The following is a 23,072-nucleotide window of genomic DNA, read 5'->3' as shown; positions in this document are numbered from 1 at the left end:
TGATTTAGCCTGTACCTAATTAATGTAAGTATTTATAATATGTGCTTAACCACTCAAAAAGGTTTCTTAATAATTGTCTCCTGTTGCTTCCCCGATTTTCAAACTGCTAGCAAGCAGAACAACACAAGATACATTTACTCCCCTTGAGAGGCACCTCACTTCACAGTGAGCTTCACTGACATCAGTGAATGTCCTTGTTATGTCTGGCAGCAGCTACCAAACTGAGATTTATCAGCCCAGTTTGATTCTAGCAGTTCCAGCAGGGTCACCAGCCTGACAGAAGCACAATTGCTCATGTAGTTTATATGGTTACAAGTGGGATAAAACTGAGGAAAAATTGAGAAGGGCTAAGGATAAAAGCTAAGTAGCTGTAAACACAGATAGTTCAATCTGGCCTTTGTTTATAAATAGTGCTGTTGAATGCCATAGAACTACTGGAAATGTTTCTTCATGCAAAATAGAGAAGCAATCTTTTGCACTTGAAAATCATCACATCACAGTGGTCTGTGGGGACAGGACAGGAGGGAATGGCCATAAAATGGAAGTTCTGCACCAATCTGTGACAGAGCTTCTTCACAGTGAGGGTGACACAGTACTGGAACAGGCTGCCCAGTGAGGTTGTGGAGTCTCCTCCTCAGGAGATGTTCAAGACTCACTTGGATGCCTACCTGTGCAGCCTGCTGTGGGGAGCCTGCTTTGGCAAGGGGGTTGGACTTGATCTCTACAGGGGGCTTCCAACCCCGACAGTTCTGTGATCATCTGTGTTCGTACTTAAAACCATTAAGGTCACACCACAAAGAGTTCCAAATCTGTGTTTTCACATACCATCTCAGTTTTGCTACAGAAATTGTTGCAATATCCTTTATGGACAAATGGAAAATGTTATGTCTTGTTTGTTTTTAGCTACAGTGTTTTAAGGGATTTTCCTTTAAAAGACTTAATCCTAAACATATTGTGTCCCCCCAGATTGTTCTACTTGTTCTGCTCTTTCAAAAGAACCATCTGTGAAGCATTTACTCATATGTTTGCTAAGTAATACAGTAAAAGCTCATTTTAAATGCAGAGCTAATCCTACAGCATTTCCTTCCATTTCAGCTAGTTTGTTGTTTTGTCATTTTTATTAGTGCTTAAAAGGCCATAGTCACTTCTGTAATAGTAAAGGAATGGGAGTTAGTTAAGTTCCACATCTAAAAGTAATAAACTTGTCAGAATCTGTAGAGTCTGATAATAAACAGCAGTTTGTTTTGTGATGATAACTCTATCCTTACAGAAAGCTGCACTTCATAAAACTTGAATTGACTTGTTTCATATGCCTGATTACTGGGAATAAAGATGCCAGGCACCTAGGAGGTTGGCTGTGGGAAGTGGTAAGAACATGTCAAGAAAAGGTCAGAGCAAGCAAAGCTCTCTAGCTCTCAGTCAGAAAATGTAGTGGTCCTCTGTAAAGGCCATGTGTGGCTATTGAGGGAAAAGCTGACTGGATTATCTGAAGCAGTGAAGTCTGGTTCCTGTGAATAGCAATTTTAAAAAGACAAAATTGATCTTGGGCACTCAGCTCATAGGTTGGAGGACAAACAGCGGAAATATGAAATTCCAGCTTTTTCCTCCTTTGAGGTGTTTCCCCAGCTTCAAGCTGTTCATGACATGAGTGCAGAGATTATCACCACTGTTGTTCATACTGTTTGTCGCTTACTTTTTGCTATTCCAGCAACAGAGAGCAGCCCTTAGCACTTAATGCTCTCACCTGGAGGGTTGTACCAGCAAGGGACAGGGAGAATGCCTCTGTGAGCCTCTGTGTTGTGTAACTGCAGAGCCTACAGTGTAGGACACTTACATCTGCTTTTGTTATTCAGGTTCTGAATGCAAGGGTCCACCTACATGCTCAGCTAGTCTGTGCCAAGACACAGGAGGATTCCTACCTAGTTGCAGATCATGAGAAATGGTCTGCCACATGTTCAGTGTGACCAGATAAAGAAGAAGGAGCTAGAAAGGGTGAGATGAAGAGTGTGGGCTTTGCTTTACACATTTTCCAAAGTGTGTACAACATATTAAGGGACTGTGGCAAGAGCTTCCAAAAGTTCATCTGAAACACTGACAACCCGGGCTATGAAGATCTGGCTGTACACAGAGTTGTCTTGACCTTGGTCAAGGCACGTGGAAAAAATTTCCAGCTTTCCATTTGATCAAATGACAGTCTCTGTATAAGTGTAGTGTTAGAAGGCTGTTTTATTACCTCTGGGCCCATCAGATTGTGAAATTATTACAGGTAGAGGGTTTTCTTGATTTTGTTTTTATTCAGAAAAGAATAGTGAAGTCTAGCAGAAACTAAGTTTCTTATCTTCACACTTGCAGATGTCTAAACAGGCTGTGCTGTCTTTCTCAATCAATACATGGTTTCAAACTGACCTGGAGGGTTAAACATGACTTTATACATACTCCCTTTGGAATTTCTAGTACAGAAATCAAAGATGGCTTTGGTTTCAAGAATGAAGAAGATAAAGATTAAATCGTAGTAGTCTTGCGCTTTTTTTTTTTTTTTTTTTTTTTTTCCAATGAATGAGGCTGTAGCTGGTTAACTACTGAGTTTCCAAACTCTGTCACTTTAAATTATGTCAGTACTGTAAGTGGGAGTTTCTAAAAAGTAAAAATTAGGAAACACCATAAGATCTTTAACTGCTGTATGAAGCTAGTTTTATAATGTAAATGCAGACAATCTAGAGAAGTGACAGGATTTGCTTTTAATATAGGTCTTGATGAAATAATTAGCACTAAAGAGAAGAAACTTTGAAGAGCAGAGTACTGATTTTCCATGAAATATTCATTTCTAGTAAGTCATTTAAATTAGAAGTGTCAAAAAAGGAAATTGTTCCAAGACTTCTCTCAAAGTCTGTCTAACATTTTGTTGGGAAAAAAGAGGGAAAGGGGAGAAGGAAGTGTTGTTTTGGTTTTGCTTTCTTTTTTAACTTAAAGCCTTCAGCTGCAGCTTGCCATGTTTGTATTTTTGATTAATCCCTTCACATTTCTCTTGGAAAATCCTATGAACCTGACTAAAACTCAGAAGGAAATGTTTGAAATTTATACCTGACTCCTTTCTCTCATTCCAGCAATCTGTATTGTAAGATGTTAAGTAATGTAAATTAGCAAGACTGACCCAAGAGTTGGTTAGCATTGTTCTGGAAGATCTGTTACCACATAAAGCACGAGAAATTCTTCTCAGTTGTGACTGGCTTTATAGAAATAAGATCTCAGTTTAAAAAACAACAAAAAAAAAACTCATACTGTGGCAATGTTTGACAAAAATCCCTTTGTATCGTGTTGTAGCAAGCTGCCAGGCAATGTCATCCAAATGTCTGTTTGGTAGTGAAAAAGATTTTCAGAGAGACTTCTTACTAAAATGAGATATTCTATATATATATGTATTTCTAAAGCATCTTGTCATTTTAAATTAGATTGCATACATTTAAATTTACTTTGAAAAGGAAAACAAGGTTCACACCATTTATAGTTTGGCTTCATATCACTAACTTTTTATCTCCCTTTTCAACCACCTTTCAGCACTCCACTATGCCACCAATTTTAGGCAGAACTGTTTAAAGTAAATGGGTCTAGGTTTATACCACAGAAACTAAAGGGCACAGTGGTACAACTCAACTTAAGGACTTGCCCTCTGGAATCAGCTTTCCCATGTGAGCTGAGCTCACGAGCTCCATGTTCAGCACAGTGAGTGCTTTGCTCACCAGAAAGGAACAAGCCACAGGAACGGGTAGTCATTGTAACATGAGCAAATGGAAAACTACAGGGAAAAGAATGCCTTGTGTCCTTGACCTGTGCTTTCAGTTTATCAGCAATATGTTACCATCGGGAATTTTTACTTGTATTATGGAAACATGTAGGAGTTCCACTGTGCATCAGGACTTCATGCAGTACACAGACTCAAGAGACCTTTTCAGTTTGGGATGTGTTTGCTATGACCCATAGATGCTCAGAGAGTCCTCTGTCTGATTCCCATGAAAAATCTGCACCAGAGCCAGAAGTCCTGTGTTTCTGGCTGCAGAGCACCACCACAGTGTACAGTGAAGAACTTCAGCAGAACCGCACTGAGCCCTGACACAGACCACATTTCCTTCCTTAATCCAGAGATTCCAGCTTTAGGACCATCCAAGAGGTTTCCATAACTGTTCATCAAGCATGCAAGAAGTAAAGATTAAGTACTTCAGACTCACTAAACACCATTCAGCTTCCTGGAGAATTTCCCACCAGATTGTAAGAAAATATAGAACTTTTTGGAAATTTTTGCTAGAAAATAAGTTCCCCTTTCTTATCTTCCTTGCAAACTCTTTCTTTGGATCACTGAGCAACCTACGTCCTTATTTCCAACTATTAGCATTCATTCGGAGTTTTCTGCATCATGCAGATTGCCAGATTTTCTTACATTCCTTTTCCTCTTTCATACACAATGGCAGTAAAGGGAAATTGTTCCTTCCATAGCTGTCGCACTGCACACAGAGCCAGTCTGCCTCTCAGCAATGCCACTGAGTAGAACAGGCACAAAGGAGTATTCTGGAGCGTCACCTCTCATGGGCAGGACAAACAACTTCCAACAACTCTTCTAAAAGAAACTTGCTGCTCAAGGCCAATATGTTTGTAGTCACCCCTTTCTCTATGTAGCATGGAGAGCTGTTATAAGCATGACAAATTAAAAAAAAAAAAAAAAAAAAAAAGGTAGTGTTAATAAAAAAACTTGACAGAAGTCACTATGACGTTAATACTGCTACTTAAGAGATAAGAAAAGGGAGGGCAACTTTTCTAAATTAATTATTAAAGTTACGAAACTTTTGTCATTGTGTTGATTTGGGGGTGCACCTTTTAGATACATTTAAAAGACACAGCTGTTTTTTTATGGCCAATAAATGATTACTGTCTTTGTGTCGTGTTGTGTTCAGTGGGACAGGCAGTTCTGGATGCTCAGCATACCTCTTGTGTGCAACAGATGCTGCAACATTTTGGTATGGAATTCACCAGGTCCCACTTTCTGGATCCACCATCCTCATAGCTCTGCAGCTCCGTGTACCTCCTGTGGGCAGCATAAGCAGACAATTGTATTTTTCCTCTTGCGCACCTGTTTTGGATGTATTTGCTCTATTTTGCATGTGCTAAACCCAGAGTCCTACAGAGCAAGGAAACTGAGTGGTTTGGCAGTGTGATGTGAAGGGCATTTTGCAACAAGGGAGTATGAAAGTACAAGTTTTAATGGTTATGACTAGAATTATAAAAACGTGGAACAAGAACTAAAACAACAATTTTAATTGTTTTTATTATAACTAGCAATTTACTAAGAAGCAGTTTGCTCTTAATGAAACTACTGATATGAGCAAAATGGGCAGGAATTAGCTCGATAACTGTACAAGGCTGAAATCCCATCACATTCTTTAGTTAGTTATTTATCCAGAACATTTTGTTTATTACTTTATTGTCCTTCACAAGTAACTCTCCTGATTATATGACTGTAATACCTGAATGTACAAATCTAAATAATTTAGTGGATGCTGCCCTCTCTAATCTGAATTTCACAAAGAGTCATAGGTACTTTTTCTAAAAAGGTTGTCAGAATCACCTTTCTCTTCTGCTGCTCTCTTAAATCACAGTCATTGTGTGCCACCCAGAGTTGGGACAGCAGAGCCATGGCACATGACAGGCTGCAGGGGAGCAAGAGTCACTGCAGTCCTCCTGTATCAAACAGCATCCCCTCCCATGTATGTCCAGAGATGAGTGACTCTAAAGGCAGCTCAACAGTAAATGACTCTTCCTGTGACAAAACAACATCCCCAAGGAATACAGAGATAAAACATGTGGCAGAAAACTGATATTTAATATGTTTCACAAGCTTACCTGTAAGCTTTTTTTTTACTTATGACTCGCTTCCAAACAGATTGCTTTCTCATCCTGTGAGGGACAAAGGGGAGGGAGGGATAAAAAAATGGCAGCTTAAGTCCCAGCTTATCCCTCTGGCAACTTAAAAAGCCTTACCTCAGAACATTCAGTGCTAAGTTGTCCCTCTTCTACAGTTGCTTCTAATGGGTCTGACATTCCTTCTTCCCCTCCGTATGTGATAACACACTGTATTTCCATGTACTCAACAGTATTTTTAGCACATATTGCAATTCCTTAGATAGGAAGCAAAGCCACAATGTTGTATCTCACTCCAGTGGTATCACTTCAGATTGCTGCCATGTGCTGGTAATTAAGTCATACATCCTTAATTATATCATATAGATACATACTAGGATGGCATTCTTTGCGCTAGAAACTTGCTGTGGTATACCATGTGTCAAATTACACCGTGAGCAAAAAATACACGCTGTACTTTCTTTGGGCAATTCTCACAATATAAAACATATGTGAGCATTCCCTTCCTGTGCAGCTAGGTGCCAGAAGTGGATTTGGACTCCAAATCCCAGGTCAAAGGGGTCCCTGTCTGAGTCTCCCCCGTGTGTCAGCCTTGGTGCCCTTCGTTGTACAATACCTGCACCAATGGGGTGGATGCCAACCTGGAATTGGTGCCTGAAGTACAGACACAGAAGGACTGCTGGGCCCAGGCATTGCTGCTAGTCCTTGCAGCATCGGGACATCTTTTCATGAATGTTCTACCACCCTTGTTTGGTTTTCCCTCATTGCAGCAGAACCACGCGACAGCAAAAGGCATACCTGCAGACACAAGGGAGGGCAAGTGGTGGAATGAGAGCTGGTAGCTGGAAGGCAGGAAGGGTGGACAGCTTCTTTCAACAGCAGAATTTTTCTACTATCTGGAAGCTTTCGTGGTATTACAGCCTCTGCTGACTATCACCAGAATGGATAACTTACAAAGAAAAGCCCCAGCTTATATTAGTCTCACTTGAAGACAGCTACAAAAGAAACTCTTAGGACATTGAAAGCTCCCACACTAGGAAAAAAAGTTAGGAAAAAAGTGCAATCCTTAATTTTTCATTTATCTTTCAAAAGCAAAGGGTTTGTAAAGAAGAACCCCTTGTGGGCTTGGTTGGTTTTTTTGCTGTTGTTTTTGTTTGTTTGTTAGTTTGTTTTTAACTGCCAAGTGAATTTAACAGTTTCAAGTTCAGATTTGTACAACACTGAGGATTTAATTTTTAAAACAAATATGATTTGGATCAACCTCCAAACCTGTAGGGTTAAGAAAGCGAATCCCTGAGTTTTCTGTAAATAAGCTTTTGCAGAAATAGTTCACAGAGCACATAGTGATCAGAAAATGTTTGCTATTTCGCAAGGAGAGCAGGAGGAGAGAAGACCTCCTGACAGGGGTCCCATCACATGATGGCATGAGCTGTGTGGCCTTCCTCACAGCATACTGGAGTATTTGTTTGAAAAGCAAGCTCCTGCTGATATGATTTCAAAAAGTGGCCATAAATTAGTTCTCATCCACAGCTGTCTGAAACCCAAATAAATTAACTCAGGTTCTTCATATTGTTTCATTCTGACAGGAGGGCCTAAAACATTTGCGTGTCATGATTACCATAGGTGTGTTTTGCTAAATCTTGGCCACTAAGTGCTAGTGATGCAGTCTCATTATCTGTTACTTTGACTTTGCTGAACATAATATGAGGTAATTACTGATGAATGCCTCTATAAAGAAGTATAGCCAATGAATGTTGAAATTCTGTCATTCTTCAGAGGAAAAAAAAAGATTGAGCAGTGGGTACACTACATTATGTATGAGCAAGTGTATAATCTTGTCTTTATTCATTTTTGAAGCTAGTTGAATTCCATGGAATGAAGAGATCTAATCTTAAAAAATATTTTTCTGTAACATTTTTGATAAATTCTTTTTGCTTTACAAACAGATGGAGTATTCCTCTCCAAGAGGGGTAGAATAAAGAAGACATCGGTCACAGTTATCTCTGGGAGGAGGCTCTTCCTTACCTAACTGGTAGCAGTAGGCTATGGTGCTGAGGATTTCGTCAGTAATATGTCATTACTTGGAATGATGTTATGTCCACTTGAGGAGTTCTCCCTCTCTCTATCACTTCTGGTGAACCCATTAGAATATTTCTGTTTCACCCAAAAAGAACTCTACTAATGAATGCTGCTAGGGAATTATCACTTCTTGTTCTTTGCTGATAAGAACTGTAATGTTGGAGAATGGGGGAGGGAGAGAGGTGATACAGTAAGCTTCTGCATTAGTTAAAAGTGACTAAAACATCTGCAACCAGTGCATAAATAAGCCATTCCACACATTTAAAAGCTTTATTTACACTCTATTTTGGGAATAAACCAAGCATCTGTGCTGACAGCTTACATCCCAAGTTTCAGCTTGGTGAAAATTTGAGCGGTCCTAGATAAAAACTGTGAAATATCAGGAGTTTATAAACAGTACCTGATCCTAACTGACATTCCAAATAGATGGTAATTAAGCTGCAGTATTTATATAGTACACTACTTCATACACTGGAAAGACAGAAAGCAATCTCCTTCTTTAGAAGTACTGCACCAAGTATATGATTGGGTCACCTGAAAGGTTATTATAAATAGAACAACTTGGCTGAATACAAATGACATTATAACTTGGTGCTGCTGTCTTAGGAAGGAGTCTGTACTCTAGCTGTGATCTCCAGCAAATCAGATGCCTCAATACTCAGCATCAGCAAATTCTGTATTATCAGCTGAAAATATGGGAGACTGTGCTATATACACAGCCCCTCTACAGGCTTTGCAACACAGGGCAGATCTACTCCCATCCACTTATCTGCTTCTTCCACTGGGCAGAGGCTCATAGAAAGCTTTGCAAGACCCCTCCTCTGCTCATTTATTTTCCAGAGAAGTCAGGGGGAGAGTGCAGGATGGAAGAGTGAGATGAGCTCCATCCATCACCCAGACTTACAAGGAAAGTGATGTTCTGGTACACTAGCATTGGCTAACAATGCTGTGAGATGAAGCCAGTCAAGAAAAAAAGCTTTCAGATTAATTTTTGGGAGACAGATTACAGTTTCGAGACTAGTAATGGTTTATATAGGGACCTGGCATAGCTGTTAGTTCCAATATCTCTTATTTATACATGAAAAGTGTGATGCCAGGATTCTCTACTGCTTTGCTGTGTGTCTTGGGGACTCCATTGAGTGAGGATTTATCGATCCAGTGGGGGTCTACAAGATTATATAGAGGTGAAAATCTTTGTGAAAAATGCAGGAGGATTTATTTTTGAAGGAGAATAAGTTCGGGAAAAACACAAAGGGGAAGCAGGGAAGTATTTCTTAAAAGAGTACTACTCAGGAAGAAGTCAGATACATCAGTCCTATTATCTAGACCAATGCTTGGTTTTTATAAATTTCTACCACTGGAGTGGAAGAAAAACTGTTTCTTTAAGTTATTCAGTTGTGTTAGCATCATTCTTTTTGTTCCATGCTCATCGATGTTTACGTTGTTGTTGTTGTTATTATTATTATTATTATGTTATTGTGCTTTATGTTCAAAAAGGAGGTTTACTAGAATAGAAACTGTTTAGGGAGAAAGAAGTTCTGGTTGCCTGAGGACACATCCTGAAGGGTGCTGTGAAGTACAGCCACAGGTGGGTTCACACATGGCTGCAGCTGAATGTGAGGAATGGAATTTAGGGAAAAACATCCTTGGGATGTACTCACTACAGGAAAAGCTCTAACAGCATCCAGCAGGAGAAACTCCCCCTCTGCTTTGGGTTCCTGTAGATTTGTAACAACAAATGAAAAGGAGGGTTAGCCTGCCTTACAGAGCAGCTAGAAAAGAAAGGCAGGAAAGTAGTAGGTCCAAGAGCAAGAACAGTGCCTTTCAGTGGGTTGGGGCACTGCCCCTGCCCTCTGATTGCACTCTCTGTTGCAGCTGTCCGGCCTTTCTCCCCCGTGCATTTCAAGACTTCTGTATGTTGCTCAGACTTCTCTCCTGTATAATAGTCACTGTCTTTTTAAGAAATAGGAAACAGAATGAGGTCCATCACGTTTCGACATAACAAAGGGAATATCAGAGAGCGCATTAAAGGTAGAAATTGCTCAATAGCCTGCAGGCATCCAGCTCTTAATCCTGCCGACACTAAGATATGAGATGATAGGCCAAGTGACATAGGCACAATTAGCTCCCAAGACACGCGAATTATCGCACACGTGATCTGATCCCAGACTTCCTATTTTCGAAGCGCAAACTCAGAACAGATCCGTGCAGAGCGGGGCGGCAGGGTGGGAAGCGCCGAACGGGCGCTGGAGGGAGCTGCCGCCACGGGCACTACGCCGGCTCCGCCAGCCGCGAGTGCAGAGGGAGGGAGCGCTGCAGGGCTGCTGGATACGGCATCTCTCGCTGTCGCTTCAGCTCAAGAACGTTCTCTCTTTTTAAAGCGAGACATGTTAGTTTTCTACGCCGATAAGTAAGCCAAAATCTGTGAAGCTGAGCTGAACAGAAATCTTAATTCTAATCAGTGTTGAATACTTTTTCCCATTAAACATGGCATACTTCTCTTTGTGTTTGAATAGAAACTAAAATCCTGCATCTAATGTCTGCTTCTATCCCATTAAAAAATAATAATAATAAAAATAAAAATTCCAGGTGAGGCACAACAAAGGTACAGTGTATCTCTGAGCCTCAGCTGTTTTACTTTGCAGCACCTGGGGGAAGATCATGCCACACTGCATCTCTCAGGAGATTAAGTGAAGTTAGCTAAGACTGAATTTTTAACATTGAACACGGTGGTTAAAGTATATTCAGGACAAAAGCAATTCCCAACTAGTGCCATTTTTCTGGAAAGAAAAACTGGAAACCTTATTAAAATTGTATGCTTAGTAAGTTTGCTCTCTTCACTTGGTGTTTTTTTCTCTCATCATTTCTTCTGATGTTATCATTGGAGATATCCTCACTCTGAACATCACTCAAATATCCACAGTGTTTTTAAAAATAAAGACTAATTATTTTTTTCAACCCAAAGGTCCCATTCCCTGGCAAGGGATAATTTAAAATTCAGCTTACTCTGGTAGACAAAAACAAAAAAAGTTAATCAGTGACCTAAAAAATCAGCTGTTGCCTAGGCACCAGTGACCAGGAGCCTTTTACAGTTTGCTGGTACAAATGCTGTACAGCATCAGGCAGTAATGTCAAGGAACCTGAAATGAAAATGTAATGGGCTGAAAAGACAGAACTGCTTATTAGCTCTTCCTTCTCTGTACTGGGAATGCACAAGCAGGATGTAACCTATCTGATGATGTATCTTCAATCAAAGATTTGCCATTTACCAAAGAGGTAAAACTGAGTATCTGACAGTACAAAACAGTGGCTGGGTAACTTGCATGTAACTGTCTCAGATAAATTCACTGTTGAGTTCTCTACATTGCTTTCCTGTTTATAAACACTTTAAAAATGGGTATCCCTGAACACTGGAGGATTGGCAAAGAGTGGGAAAGACCTATAGATCAGTACATCTAATGTTAGTCACAGGGGGAACAATGCAGACATAGCTGGGGAGAGTTTGAGTATATACTGCACGTGTCCTCCTGGAAAAGAGGGAGCTCTTTTACCTTGCAGATCAAAGCGTGTGGCCCAGGGATGGAAAGCTAAACTATGACAAGCTCAAGTTTGACATAAATTGCTATTTCTAGCAGGAATATCAAACATAGTCGAACTAGCTTATCAGCAATGGTAGAAGGGTTTACAATCATTCAGATCCCATAAGTCAAAATTCTACCTTAGTCTAACTTGAAGGAAAATGGATGGCTGCCACCAGGGGATGTCATGCAAGAGTGGGGTCATTCCTCACATGTGCTGAGACCATGCAGTCTCAAAACAGGTATGGGGCAGATGTGACCTTCCATCTTGCCTTATCAGTGATGTGGGTAGATGGCATGGGAGGGCAAAGCAGCTCAGGAGTTCAGAAGTCACGAATTCCCTGTTTTTGATACGATTCACACAGCAACTGTAGTGAACCTTCCAACTGTGTTGGCAGAGTAACAGGTGGATTTTGATGGAATCCTGCCTGAGTTCTGCTAAAAGGTCACTGAAGAAGATGCTTTTTTTGTAAAACATTTCCATTTCAATGAATCAGGTCTTTCTGTTGAAAATGAAATGTTTTGCTGAAAACCTGTTGTGTTGGAAAACTCCCAACCATTTATGTCTCTCCTACTCCCATAGAGAAGAAATGGATTGTCTCCAGCTTTTGCTTCCCCTTTCAATGCATCAACCCTCCTATGCTTCCTCTTGTGCCCACTCAGGGTCCTTCTCATGAAGCATGCATCTGTTAAAGGGTCCAGATATGTTCGTACTAGGAAGTATAAGATCTTCAAAGTATGAGGAGGAAGAAAAAGTACTGCCAAATAAAAAGACACAGTACAGCTGCATGATGAGAGTGTATCACTAACCAAACATGAGTTCAGCCCATCTTTACGAAAGGACAAAGGCCATTTCAATTCCTTTTTTTGTCTCAGAGATCTTTGATATTCTTGCAAACACTACTAACTGCATTTGAGGGCCATCTTAAAAATAAAAATTAAAAAATTAAAAAAAACAAAACAAAACAAAACAAACCAGCAAAGCAACACCATAGTTGGCAAAAAAAAAAAAAAACAAACACCACTAACATTCCTGCATTAAACCAGAGCTGAATTTGGCTATGGTTGAATTTTGAATTCAGACTGTATAGGAAGACGTGACCAGGTGCACTCAATTATTTGTCATGAAAATGCTAGTCAGGAAATTAAACTTTGTGTGTACATGTGTGTGTGTATCATTCCCAAATGCCATTCGCTGTGAGTATATTACTTGTAAGCATTTACTAATCATTTGTGAACAAATGTTAGCAGTTGGTTTGTTTCCATCTGTCATTCCTGTCTCTGTCTGTGCCTGGCCACGTCATTGCACAGAGATGTGCAGTTGACTTTTCCCCCCTTCCTGACAACTCAAACTTTTTAGATAGGATAAATACGTTTAGGATAATTCTAAAAATTTGACAGAGCCATCTCCAACTTGAAGGGACTTACTACTAAGGTGATATTTTTCTCTCATCAAGAAAATATGTTCAGGGTCATGCACTGCTTGTATCCCTCACATAGTCATTCAGGGGAGTTATTGTAGCTTACATATGCTTCTCTGAGCCAGCAGTGGGGCATACCAGCATGGGGTCCAGCACAGGCTGCAAACTTATCCAGGAACCAGGGCAAATGTGTAGGCCCAGGCAGCATGTTCTTGGCATGAGGAACAGTTTGTGACTGAACCCTATCTTCCACCAAATGCTGCGAAGGAGATGGTACCATGTGATTTAAGATTTTTAAGCTGCTCATGTGAGATTCGAAAAAGCAAACGGTCTCTGGAAGCATAAAGGAGAGTGCTGAGGATGAAAAAGCCACCACTGAGCTAAGCCAAAACAACACTGACCTCAAAGAACTGGAAATAAGAAAGTTGATGCAAACAAATGGCTTGCAAACACTTTCACACTGAAGGTGCTGACTGGGCATGGACCTTTGTCTAGGCTTCAAGCCACTTGTCTAACAACTTTGCAAAGTCTTTTAAACAGGAGTTACATATCTCTGTTTAGTTTTGCAAAGTTTTGGATGTTGTATATCCCAATCTTGTCTGCTAGTAAACAAACTATCCTGACTGCTCCATTCAGTGTCTTCTGCATTGCCCACTACCCTTGTTTATCACTTTGGCTACAACTGATTGCATGTTATAGGCATTGCCTCATTACATGTGGCAGTGCTGCAGCCAGCTAGCATCCATCCATGCTTGCAAATTTAAAGCCAGCATAGACACATCTTTCCCATCCGTGGTTGCTTCCTGGACTGTGAATATATGAATTACATTGAAATACTTTCAATTACGAATGCTAGGCAACAGATGTGTGCTTCCTCTATTGGAAGTAGGAAAATGCACTTGCATTCAGTGTGTGGTCTTTTTACTCTCCTACAAAAATAAGAATAAACACTTTTAGCAGTATATTTTTGCCTATTTTCATAATTGTCACGAGTAAAAAATTTCCCCCAAGTTAGTTTAGTTCAATAGAATACGGCAGCTTAAAATAGCACAGGATAATTTTCAATATCTTGTGGACAGCAGAAATTGATATCTTGCTCTGGTGTTGCATTAGCTTTTTGTGAAATAATCCTGGTAAAGGGCTACTTCAGTATTTTTAAAGCTATTGAAAATCAGACTTCTGTAGCTTTATGGCAAAAAAAAAAAAAAAAAAGAAAAAGAAAAAGAAAAAAGCATTATTAATTCGTTTTCATACTTGCTTTCCTACATTTCCATTCCTTTCTGCTTCTTCCCCCTCTGCAGGCTCAAGGGAGCAGATCCTTCCATGTTTCCAGTTGGCATGGCTCCACAGAACAGCTGTGCCAATTACTTCCAGTTGAGAACTACCACTGGGTGTATAGCTGCTTGTGCTGAAGTTGTTGCAATTACTATCATTATGTTATTTCTTGGCAAGGAAAGGAGAAAGATAAGTGAGTGTCTGGGGTGCTTTGTTTAACTGCGGTGGGCCACTTATTCATGCCAACCACCGAGAGCTGCTATGAAGCAAGCACAGTGAGAAGTGAACTTCTTGGAAATTTCAAATTTAACATGGTAAGGAGACAAAGGGGCTTCTTAATGAAACCTAATATACTTTAGGTCTGCCAGTTCCTTCAGAAAGGGAAAGCATTTTTCAATGTGTTAGATTACTGCCACAGTAGCTATTATGTTCTTGCTTTTATGCAGCTTACAGAGATCTTTACCGCTGCTTCAACCTTCAGGAGGTACTCGTGTAATGCCAGCGCTGAGGAAAACCATTGCGTGGTTTACCTCCACCCAAGAAACCATCTTGATGACTTGCTCTTAACAGTACACAACTATTCACACACCTGTGATCACAGTGCTGCGAAGGGAAGTCTTTAGACAGAATAAAGAGTGGTCTGGAAGTTTCGGATGGCAGCTAGGGGTGTGAAGGACTTCAATGTTTTGTTGCTCGGTGTGCACAGCCATGAGAGCTCTCTCACATCAGGAAAGCCTTAGGGCCCCCTTCTGCCAAACCAACTGCCCCTAGTGCTCAGACAATCATTGCATGACGTCTGGTCAGGATGTTGCACAGCAACATATATAGTGAAGATCACTTTTTCCTTTTTTCCCTCTTTTGTTTTGTACAGCAAAACTTCAGCAGTTCCTGGCTTCAGCACAGGGGCACTGAACAGTTCGCCTCAACACTTGGGCTCAGACCAGGCCAAGGGGCAGCTATGACTAGCAGGGCCCTGTCCTGCTTTGGCTTTGCCAATGAAATACGGAGAGAACCCTTTCATACTTAATTTATGTGTTTTACTCATTAAGGAGTGCAATTTGAAACTGTGACAGCATTACCTGGTGGAAACACTGACTGCAAGTATAGCATGCACCACCACTCAAGCACCGAGGAGGAATGGGAGTGCCACACCGGTACCCATTAAGTCCCTTATCCGTAGTTTTGTTTGTTGCTCATATATTTGCCAGGCAGCACCTCCTGCCCCTCAACCCTGCCAGCAGAGCCCCTCGCAGCAAGGCTGCGCAATCCGCCGTAACAGCCCGTATTCCCGTACGGCCGGCGCCGCGCCTTTTCCTGCACTACGGCGTTTCCGTAGCCGTGTCCTCCGCTGCCCTCGCGCGGCGCCCCCGGTCGCCAAGCGCGTTTCTACGAGGCGCCTATAAACAACATGGCGGCAGTGGCGACGGCTCCTCCGGCTGCCCGCGGGCTGTAGGTGGCGCGGCGGTGTAATTTTACGGTGCTGGGGCAGCGTGTCCTGCCGCCTCCACGCCTCTCCGTCCCGCGCTGCCCCTCCTCGCCGGGCCGCGGTGAGGGCGGTAGGGCAGCGCTCCGCCCCGCCGTGCGGGGGTGTCCGGGCGTCCGGGAGCAGCTCCTTTGCTGCATTACGGCGGAACGGCGGCGCCGAGGGTGCCGGCGGGGCTCTTCGGCGGCGGGAGGGAGAGGCGAGGGCGCGGGGTCCGGGTGCCGGCAGGCGCTTGGGGGCTGCCGCGAGGGCAGCGGGGCCATGTCGCTGCAGAGCCCGCCCGCGGCCACGGCTGCCGCCGGCCTGCCTCCCGGCGCGGAGCTGGAGCAAGAACAGGGCAGCGCGGCTCCGCCGGCGGCCGAGGAGGACGGCGAAGATGAGGAAGAAGAGGAGGAAGAAGGGGAGAAGGAGCGAGACGAGTTGCCGGCCATCCCGGCGGCGTGCGGCGCGGCGGCCGAGGTAGGTCGGGGCCCGGCGGGGCGGGTCGGGGTCGCTCCGCGGGGCGCTGCGAGCGGCTTCTTCCGTGCTCTGCGCCGCTGGGCGGCTTTCAGTCAAGTTTCTTAAAAATAACGCTTGTGTCTGTCAGCATAACGAAGCTAGAAGGGCTCCATCTGCTTATAGTTCTGTAACGTTTTACAGCGGTCTGCTCCCGGGTTAGTCATGGCTGGGGCTCCGCAGCGCTGCTCGGGGAGGTTGGGGGTGGAAGGTGTCCGCTTTTCATGCGCTTACGGCGAGAGAACCTCCTGGAAAACGCCTCGGTATTTTTAACTTTTTGTTACGTTTTCCGTTTTCTACGTTGTGTCCAATGAATGACTTCACACAGGTAGGAAAAAAGCCGTGAGAGAGCTCTTTGCTGGGATAATTCCATTTCGGAAACCTTATTTGAGATCTTCCGTCTTTGAGCTATGAGTTACTTTCTGCTGGCTGCCCGGCGTTATGAAACATACGTTTTTCCTGGCATAAGTTGCTCGTTGTCTGTAGCTCCACGTGAAAGCTGCAAATTCAGTCCCACCCCAGAACGTCATCCATCCCACCGTAATACGGTTATGAGACTTAATTGAATGGTTCTGAGGAGTATCTGATTAACTCGAAATTATCTTTATATATAATTTGAGTCTAAGTGATTGAGTGTCTAGTGGTTATGACTGTCATGAAATAATTGTAATGTTAAACCAAGTGATTGTAGGCAAACTGCAAACTCCTTTGAGCAATTCTCAATTTATGTTTTGCCTACAATGTTCCAGCTTTGCAAATCTGTCAGAATTTGGGAGAATGTGTTTGTTGTTGTGATTCATATAGGGATCTGGGAGAAGTCTGTGATGAACAAGTACCCAGGAGTGATCTACACCTCTGAAAACATCAATTTCAGACTCTGAAGTGACTGGCAAATGCCAGTCCTGTGGAATAAAGATGCCAGCGATGCACTAAAATGTGTCAGGCTTATCTTAAGGAATGAGAAATATGTGCAGCTAGTCTGCCATGTAGGTTTTCTGCTGCCCTAAAGAATCAGGAAAGAAATCTTGTTTGCAGCTAGATGTCCTGTGTGCGTCTCTGTGCTGCTGCCTGCGGGCTGAGCTGATTGCTGCAGAGCTCAATCCAGCATGCACTGTCAGATGTACATGGGTTCTGAATTTACAGAGATTATAATGTGTACTACAGGGGGAGAATTTTGGGGGGGAGATGTAACGGGTCTTTCTATAGCCCTGGATTTCTCCGTGTGCGACAGAATGCAGTCTTTGATCCAAATGTACCAAATAGGGAATATGCTTTTGCAAGACCTTTATTGGCTGCAAAAAAGCAGATATTGGATGGTTGGTGTGCTTAGCCCTTTGACCAAGCTACGCATATAAATTCAGGATCTGGAGAGTATGTTGTGAAGATCATGTTTTAAACGTTCTGCTTGAACATCAAAAATGAGCACCACTTAATTAGATCATCTCCAGCACTTTTAAAGATAGACATTTTCTCACTTCCATCTTCTTCATTAAGCTGTAGAAAAGTTTGTAATTTGATATGGTGACAGAAGGGGGAAATTACTGTCTTAAAAAATACTTATAAATTCCCATGTTGTTATTTTTTTTCATTGAAATTTATCTCCTTTGGAAACAAAGGCCTGGTTAATCATAATGATACTCCAGATGATATATATTTTTCTCATTTTCTCTGCCAGTTATTTCTCGGTTGACAGCCATTGTATGATGACTTACCTAGTCTCTATGTGATGAGTGAGCCTCAGATGTCCTTGCTCAGAACACCTCCCCAAGTTATTTGTGTAACTGACATTTTCTTCGATGTGTTCGAGACCCACCATCGATTGTGCAACTGATATGCCATGACTAAAGCTTCCTAGAAGGCAGCATGAAGGCATGACACATCTTTTAAACAGTTTCTGGTCTCCACAGTAGTTGTGGAAAAGGTCAGAATTTAAGGAAGTCAACAGAAAACGGTAGTATCCTTTTTCTTAGATGAGCACATGTGTGAAAGATGTCCCATATGGAGCAAGTTGTCACATCTGACTGCAAGTTGTAATCAAGTGTTTGGGTGACTGCTGATATTGTCATTCATTTCCAGCTGAGGACCATGTGGAGTTATTGAAAGAGGATGACCTTTGAGGGTGTCTTTCTTTTGCTTTCTAAGGAATCTTGTGGAGATTAAAATACTCCATGAATAAATTAATGTGTTCCTGCAGCAGATCAAAGTTTTTCTTATGGATTGAACAGGGCATAAGGCTTGGATGTCAGTTTCTGAAAAGAAACGTGGAAATTTTAAAAGCTTGCCTTCTTGTAAGCAGAAGCAAGTAGAGGTTTCTGTAAGGCGTTCCTACGTTACACCTCTCAAGATATAAGAGGAAGGGAAAACTTCACTACTTGAGCAGGCTGTTGTGCTGGCAGCTGCTTTTGGGTAATCTAAGTGCCCTCCATATGTTCTTGCACAGGGAAGAAAACCTTTTGCTCTTCATTGGCCTTTGCCTGCCATGTGTGTAAAGCGAGTGAGCTAAGTTAGAGCTGAAGAACAAGGAGTTCAAGAAACTCTTCTAGATGCTCTTTGCTATCCGGAGGCACTCTGTGCCCGTTCTTCACAAACAGTTTGACTTGTTTTCACTGTCTGATTTAATTTTAACAATGAAAAACATAAATTTATAAGGTAAGAAGACTGGTATCTCTCTGGCCTCATGAAAGACTTGACACTTCTGAAAAATTCTACGAAGAATCCAACAGTGTTGTGAGTTATTAATATGCTCTTTTATAAGGGTTATAAATTTATATAAATATAAATTATTATTTATATAAACTATAAATTATATAAATATAATTTATGTAAATTTATATAAATATAATTATATAAATTATTATTTATAAGGAGGATTAAAGATCACTTTGATCAACTTACTTCCTCTGAGCATACTTGCTCCTTACGTGGGGGTTTGGTTTTCTGATGGCAGTATGTGCAGTGTCTTAGGCTCTAGAGGCTCATTGACCTCCTACAGAATTTTATAAGTATGGCACAGTGCTGCATGCTTGTCCTACATTACTCTCCCAGGAGATGTCAGTGATAGTCTTTAATGAGCATGTAGCTCCCCAGTATTCCTCCAGGGCTTTCCATAAAACTTTTATCCAAATAGTGTACCGTTGTTGCAACTGCACTTGGAGCAGGACAATGGAGCTGAATAGCACGAGATCTTTTTTTTCTGATTGCGTCTTGGGACGGTGGCATTAAGCAAATCCTTTTAACGTAACTTCTCAACTATGCTATTGCAATGGTGGGGCTGGAGTAAAACCTAGAGAGCTGAGGGAAAGTTACGTCAGTCAAAACGTCTGTCACAACAGCTTGCTTCATAAGAGCTCTGTTATTGTTATTTACTTATTCCTTACTAATAATATTTGGACTAATCCAAAATCCAGAATATTTTCCCCTCAGAGCATACATTTTGTGACCCAGCAGATTAACCTCAGAACTGAATTTGTTTTGAAAGTCCTTTCTCACGCAGTCACATCTTGCTGTGTTTATTCAGGGTTGAGGCTTTTCCAGCCACATCCCAAATAAGTTTTAAGAGCCATCTTAATGATATTTTAAAGTTTATAGAATAATAATTTAAAAACAGGTAATGTGAAAATACTGATAATTGCGTTTTATGTTTGTACATTTGCTGCATATCAATTTGGAGCCAGAAACTGAAAGTTTCTATTTTTTTAAGCCAGAAATCCTGCTGATTGCTCAGATTTGTAATTTGCTGAGTTATAAGCCATGGAAAAATAGTTCGTTTTACAGTTATTTAAAATTCCTGGCAGTGTACCAATGTGCACACACCACAGTGTGGCAGGTTTATGGGCTGCATTATTACCCTCCTGTTGGTGTTTCAGGATGTTGTGGTGGAAGTGAAGTACTTTCCTCAGAGCTCTGGCTGCATGTCTTAAGTCAAAATTCATTTCTTTAAAGAGGAAAGGGAAATGTATGGGTTTTTAAAATATATGTGAATTGTTCTGGAATTTCTGTTCTACTTTGTAGAATTGCAGTTTTGATCTGCATGAAAATATTTTTTGTCACTGAGAGAACAGATACCACATAATGATCAAATGAATCTTTACGTTTACCAATGCATGTTTAGGCTCTTTAAATGAGGCTGAAAATCACGATGTGCAAGAAGATTGTGTTTGTTTTTTTAAGTAGATCTACTTTACTGGACATCAGCTGATGACTTGGAGCTGAGATACAAATGAAAAGTTCTGCTGTGTTACTTGTTTTGGACAAGCCTTCTACCTTCCCCATGTGTTGCAAATTTTTTGAAGTAAATGACTATATCTAAATGTAAAGAAATCTGTCTAGTCATGTGGTGACTATTGGCGCTTGGTGTCCGACAGGTTGATTGGCACAATCTTTTAAAAGTCTGTTGTGTTACTTCATTTCTGTTCACTCTTAAAGCACAGCAGCACCCAGCATTTCTTAGCAAAAGCTTAAGCAGACTGTCTTGTGGCAGGAGGTGCAGATATTAAGCAGATTTTTTTAGCATTGTGTTAAGTAAATGTTGGATAGCATTTCTTACTGGCAACTGGTGCTGAGAACTTTGAATCAGGTGTTTTTATCAGATAGTCAGTAGTTAAATTTTATTAGTAGGGAGTCTGCATAGAATTTTTGTCTCCGTATCTCGAATCTGGGGAAGTTTGTCTAAACTGTATAAAGTTTCCTTTGAAAAAGGAATGTGTGACACTTGCATCTGTTCAAACTGAGCTGTCTGCAGTGAGAAAGAATTAGTTGGAAATGTTCTATCCCTTTATAGCATACTGTCATCTTAATTACAGGGATTGGAAAGAGGAGCAAAAAACCAGTTTTCTACTTTCAGCAATTTCATCACAACTATCAACCAAAAGAAAGAAGGCACCGGAAACAGAAATTCACCCACACAGCCTGTTATACCGAGCATCAAAAACGGTAAGAGAATAAAAGCCTTATGTTACTTAGTCATCAGTTTAAGAAGGTGCTGAGCATTCCACCAATATTTCTATTGCACTAGTGCCAAGAAACCCAGAAATCTAGGTTTCATTAGATTTTAGTGTGTTTTACATTGTTTAGTCAGTAAATCATTATGGTTGTCCATCCTCAGTTGAGACGAGTGGGAAAAGAACGACTAACAGACCTGGGGAATGAAATAATCATCTGAAATGTGAAAGCTACAGATTCAGAACTGCATTTCCAGATACTGTTGTGTAACTGCAGTCACATAGCACATTTTTCTAGAAATTGTCAAACTTCACAGAGATTTTTCTAACTGAATCTGCAGTATGGCAGTAATGAGACATGCACAACACTTTTGTGTTGGAAGAGACCTGCTGTTCTTCAGTGAAGATGAACGCCAGTGATAACGTGATATAAAACTTACAGGCAAAGAATGGTGTTTTCTGAAGAACTTCATAGGTGAGAAGGAATATTGCTGTGCTGTGATGAGGTAAAGATAATCAATGGAAAGATATTGTGTGGAGCTGTATCTTCAGTCTTCAGAATTAGAATCACAGAGCCTGATGACGTGACATTATAGTTGATATTTTTAATAGCAAATGTATTTAACTGTTGAAGTGTTTTTTGAGGGTAATAGGATATGGAGTTCCAGTAATTTCAGACTTTTGATAAAAGCATATATAAGCATTTGTCACATTTTGTTCTGTGTAGCTGACCTTGCCTGCGAGCAGGTTCCTTAGTATTCTACGATTCCCTATGTCTTTACAGCTCTTAGTGTATTTGAAGCTAGAAAGAAAGAGACAGTGCTAATTAAAAGATCTAAGTAGTATGAATTAGAAACAAAACAGTGGACATTGACTTAACTTGGAGAATTGGTTTCCTTAATAAAGCAATATGATGTCATTGCTGGCTGTTCTGCAAATGTAAAAGTCAGTGAAGGACTTTTTTTCAGTTACTTGTCATGCACTAAGAAGGTGCTTTCTACTTTATTTTTTAAAAAGGCAGAAAATAGGGGAGGAAATCACTGAAACAAAAAAAGCAATTACGTGTAAATGAGAGTTTGAATATGATTTTGTTCTGGTAATTTCAGGATCAGGGTAATCTGCCTGTATGAAAATAGATTCCTTTGTCTAACTGTCCAGGGTCCACTCAATATTATTTGAGGACATATGTTTGTATTCCATGGGGGAAAAAAAGTAACATTGAAACAACACAACCCTCGCAGTTTAGAGTGCTTCTATTGGTAACCTGGGATTTGTGAGTGATGCTTGGTTATGGATTTTTGTTTTAGTACATCTGCTCTCTCCCTCTGGATGTGTATGTGTGCACGTATTATTGTACTTCAAGCCTGAGTTAGAAAAATATTATTTCTCAGGGGGAAAAAAAAAGTGTTTAAAAATTGAAGTTGATAAACACAGTATGAAAGCTGGTCTTGTGTTTGTTATATAGCTGCCACAGAGATATTTTTTGTTATTTTTTTAAAATCTGTATATGAACTAGATTTTTTTAGTTTTCTGATGTTTCAATTGTGAATAAGTCTTGTTTGCCTTAACTACTTAGGAAATTCATAAATACTTGGAAAATCTGCTGGTAGCTGTGTTGGTCACTAAAAATATCTCTGGTTTAGATTCGTTTACCCTAGATTTGTGTAGTAGTCAATTCTCCTTTGTATCAACAAGATTTCCTTCACTGATTTTTGATAGTTTCCTAGGCAGTCATACACTGCTGAGTCTTTTTAGTAACATGACTGGGCAAGCAGCCAGAAATGATTACGAGTTCTTGTCTTGTAATAGGGAATTGTTGCTGTTTGTCAACTCAGTACATATAAGTTTGAAGTTTGTCTTCAATGGAATTAAATTGATGGATCTTAATGAATAT

The 23,072-nt window shown here is 40.9% G+C and overlaps 1 protein-coding gene across 2 annotated transcripts in view; it reads left to right on the top strand.

The window, feature by feature from the left end:
* Nucleotides 1-15,689: 15,689 nt before the first annotated feature.
* HECTD2 (HECT domain E3 ubiquitin protein ligase 2) overlaps nucleotides 15,690-23,072 on the top strand; it is a 36,100-nt gene continuing 28,717 nt past the window's right edge. Inside the window, exons 1-2 of one of the 2 annotated variants that reach the window (XM_052677355.1) lie at nucleotides 15,690-16,202; nucleotides 21,041-21,170. In XM_052677355.1, coding sequence (XP_052533315.1) covers nucleotides 16,005-16,202; nucleotides 21,041-21,170 — 328 coding nt within the window. In that variant the 5' untranslated portion in view covers nucleotides 15,690-16,004. The remainder of the gene's footprint in view (nucleotides 16,203-21,040; nucleotides 21,171-23,072) is intronic. The other variant, XM_052677358.1, reaches the window with a different exon arrangement.

The sequence above is a fragment of the Tympanuchus pallidicinctus genome, unplaced genomic scaffold, assembly GCF_026119805.1.
Source record: "Tympanuchus pallidicinctus isolate F22 unplaced genomic scaffold, pur_lepc_1.0 scaffold16, whole genome shotgun sequence".
Classification (NCBI taxonomy): Eukaryota; Metazoa; Chordata; class Aves; order Galliformes; family Phasianidae; genus Tympanuchus; species Tympanuchus pallidicinctus.
This window is presented reverse-complemented; position numbering and strand designations above follow the sequence as displayed.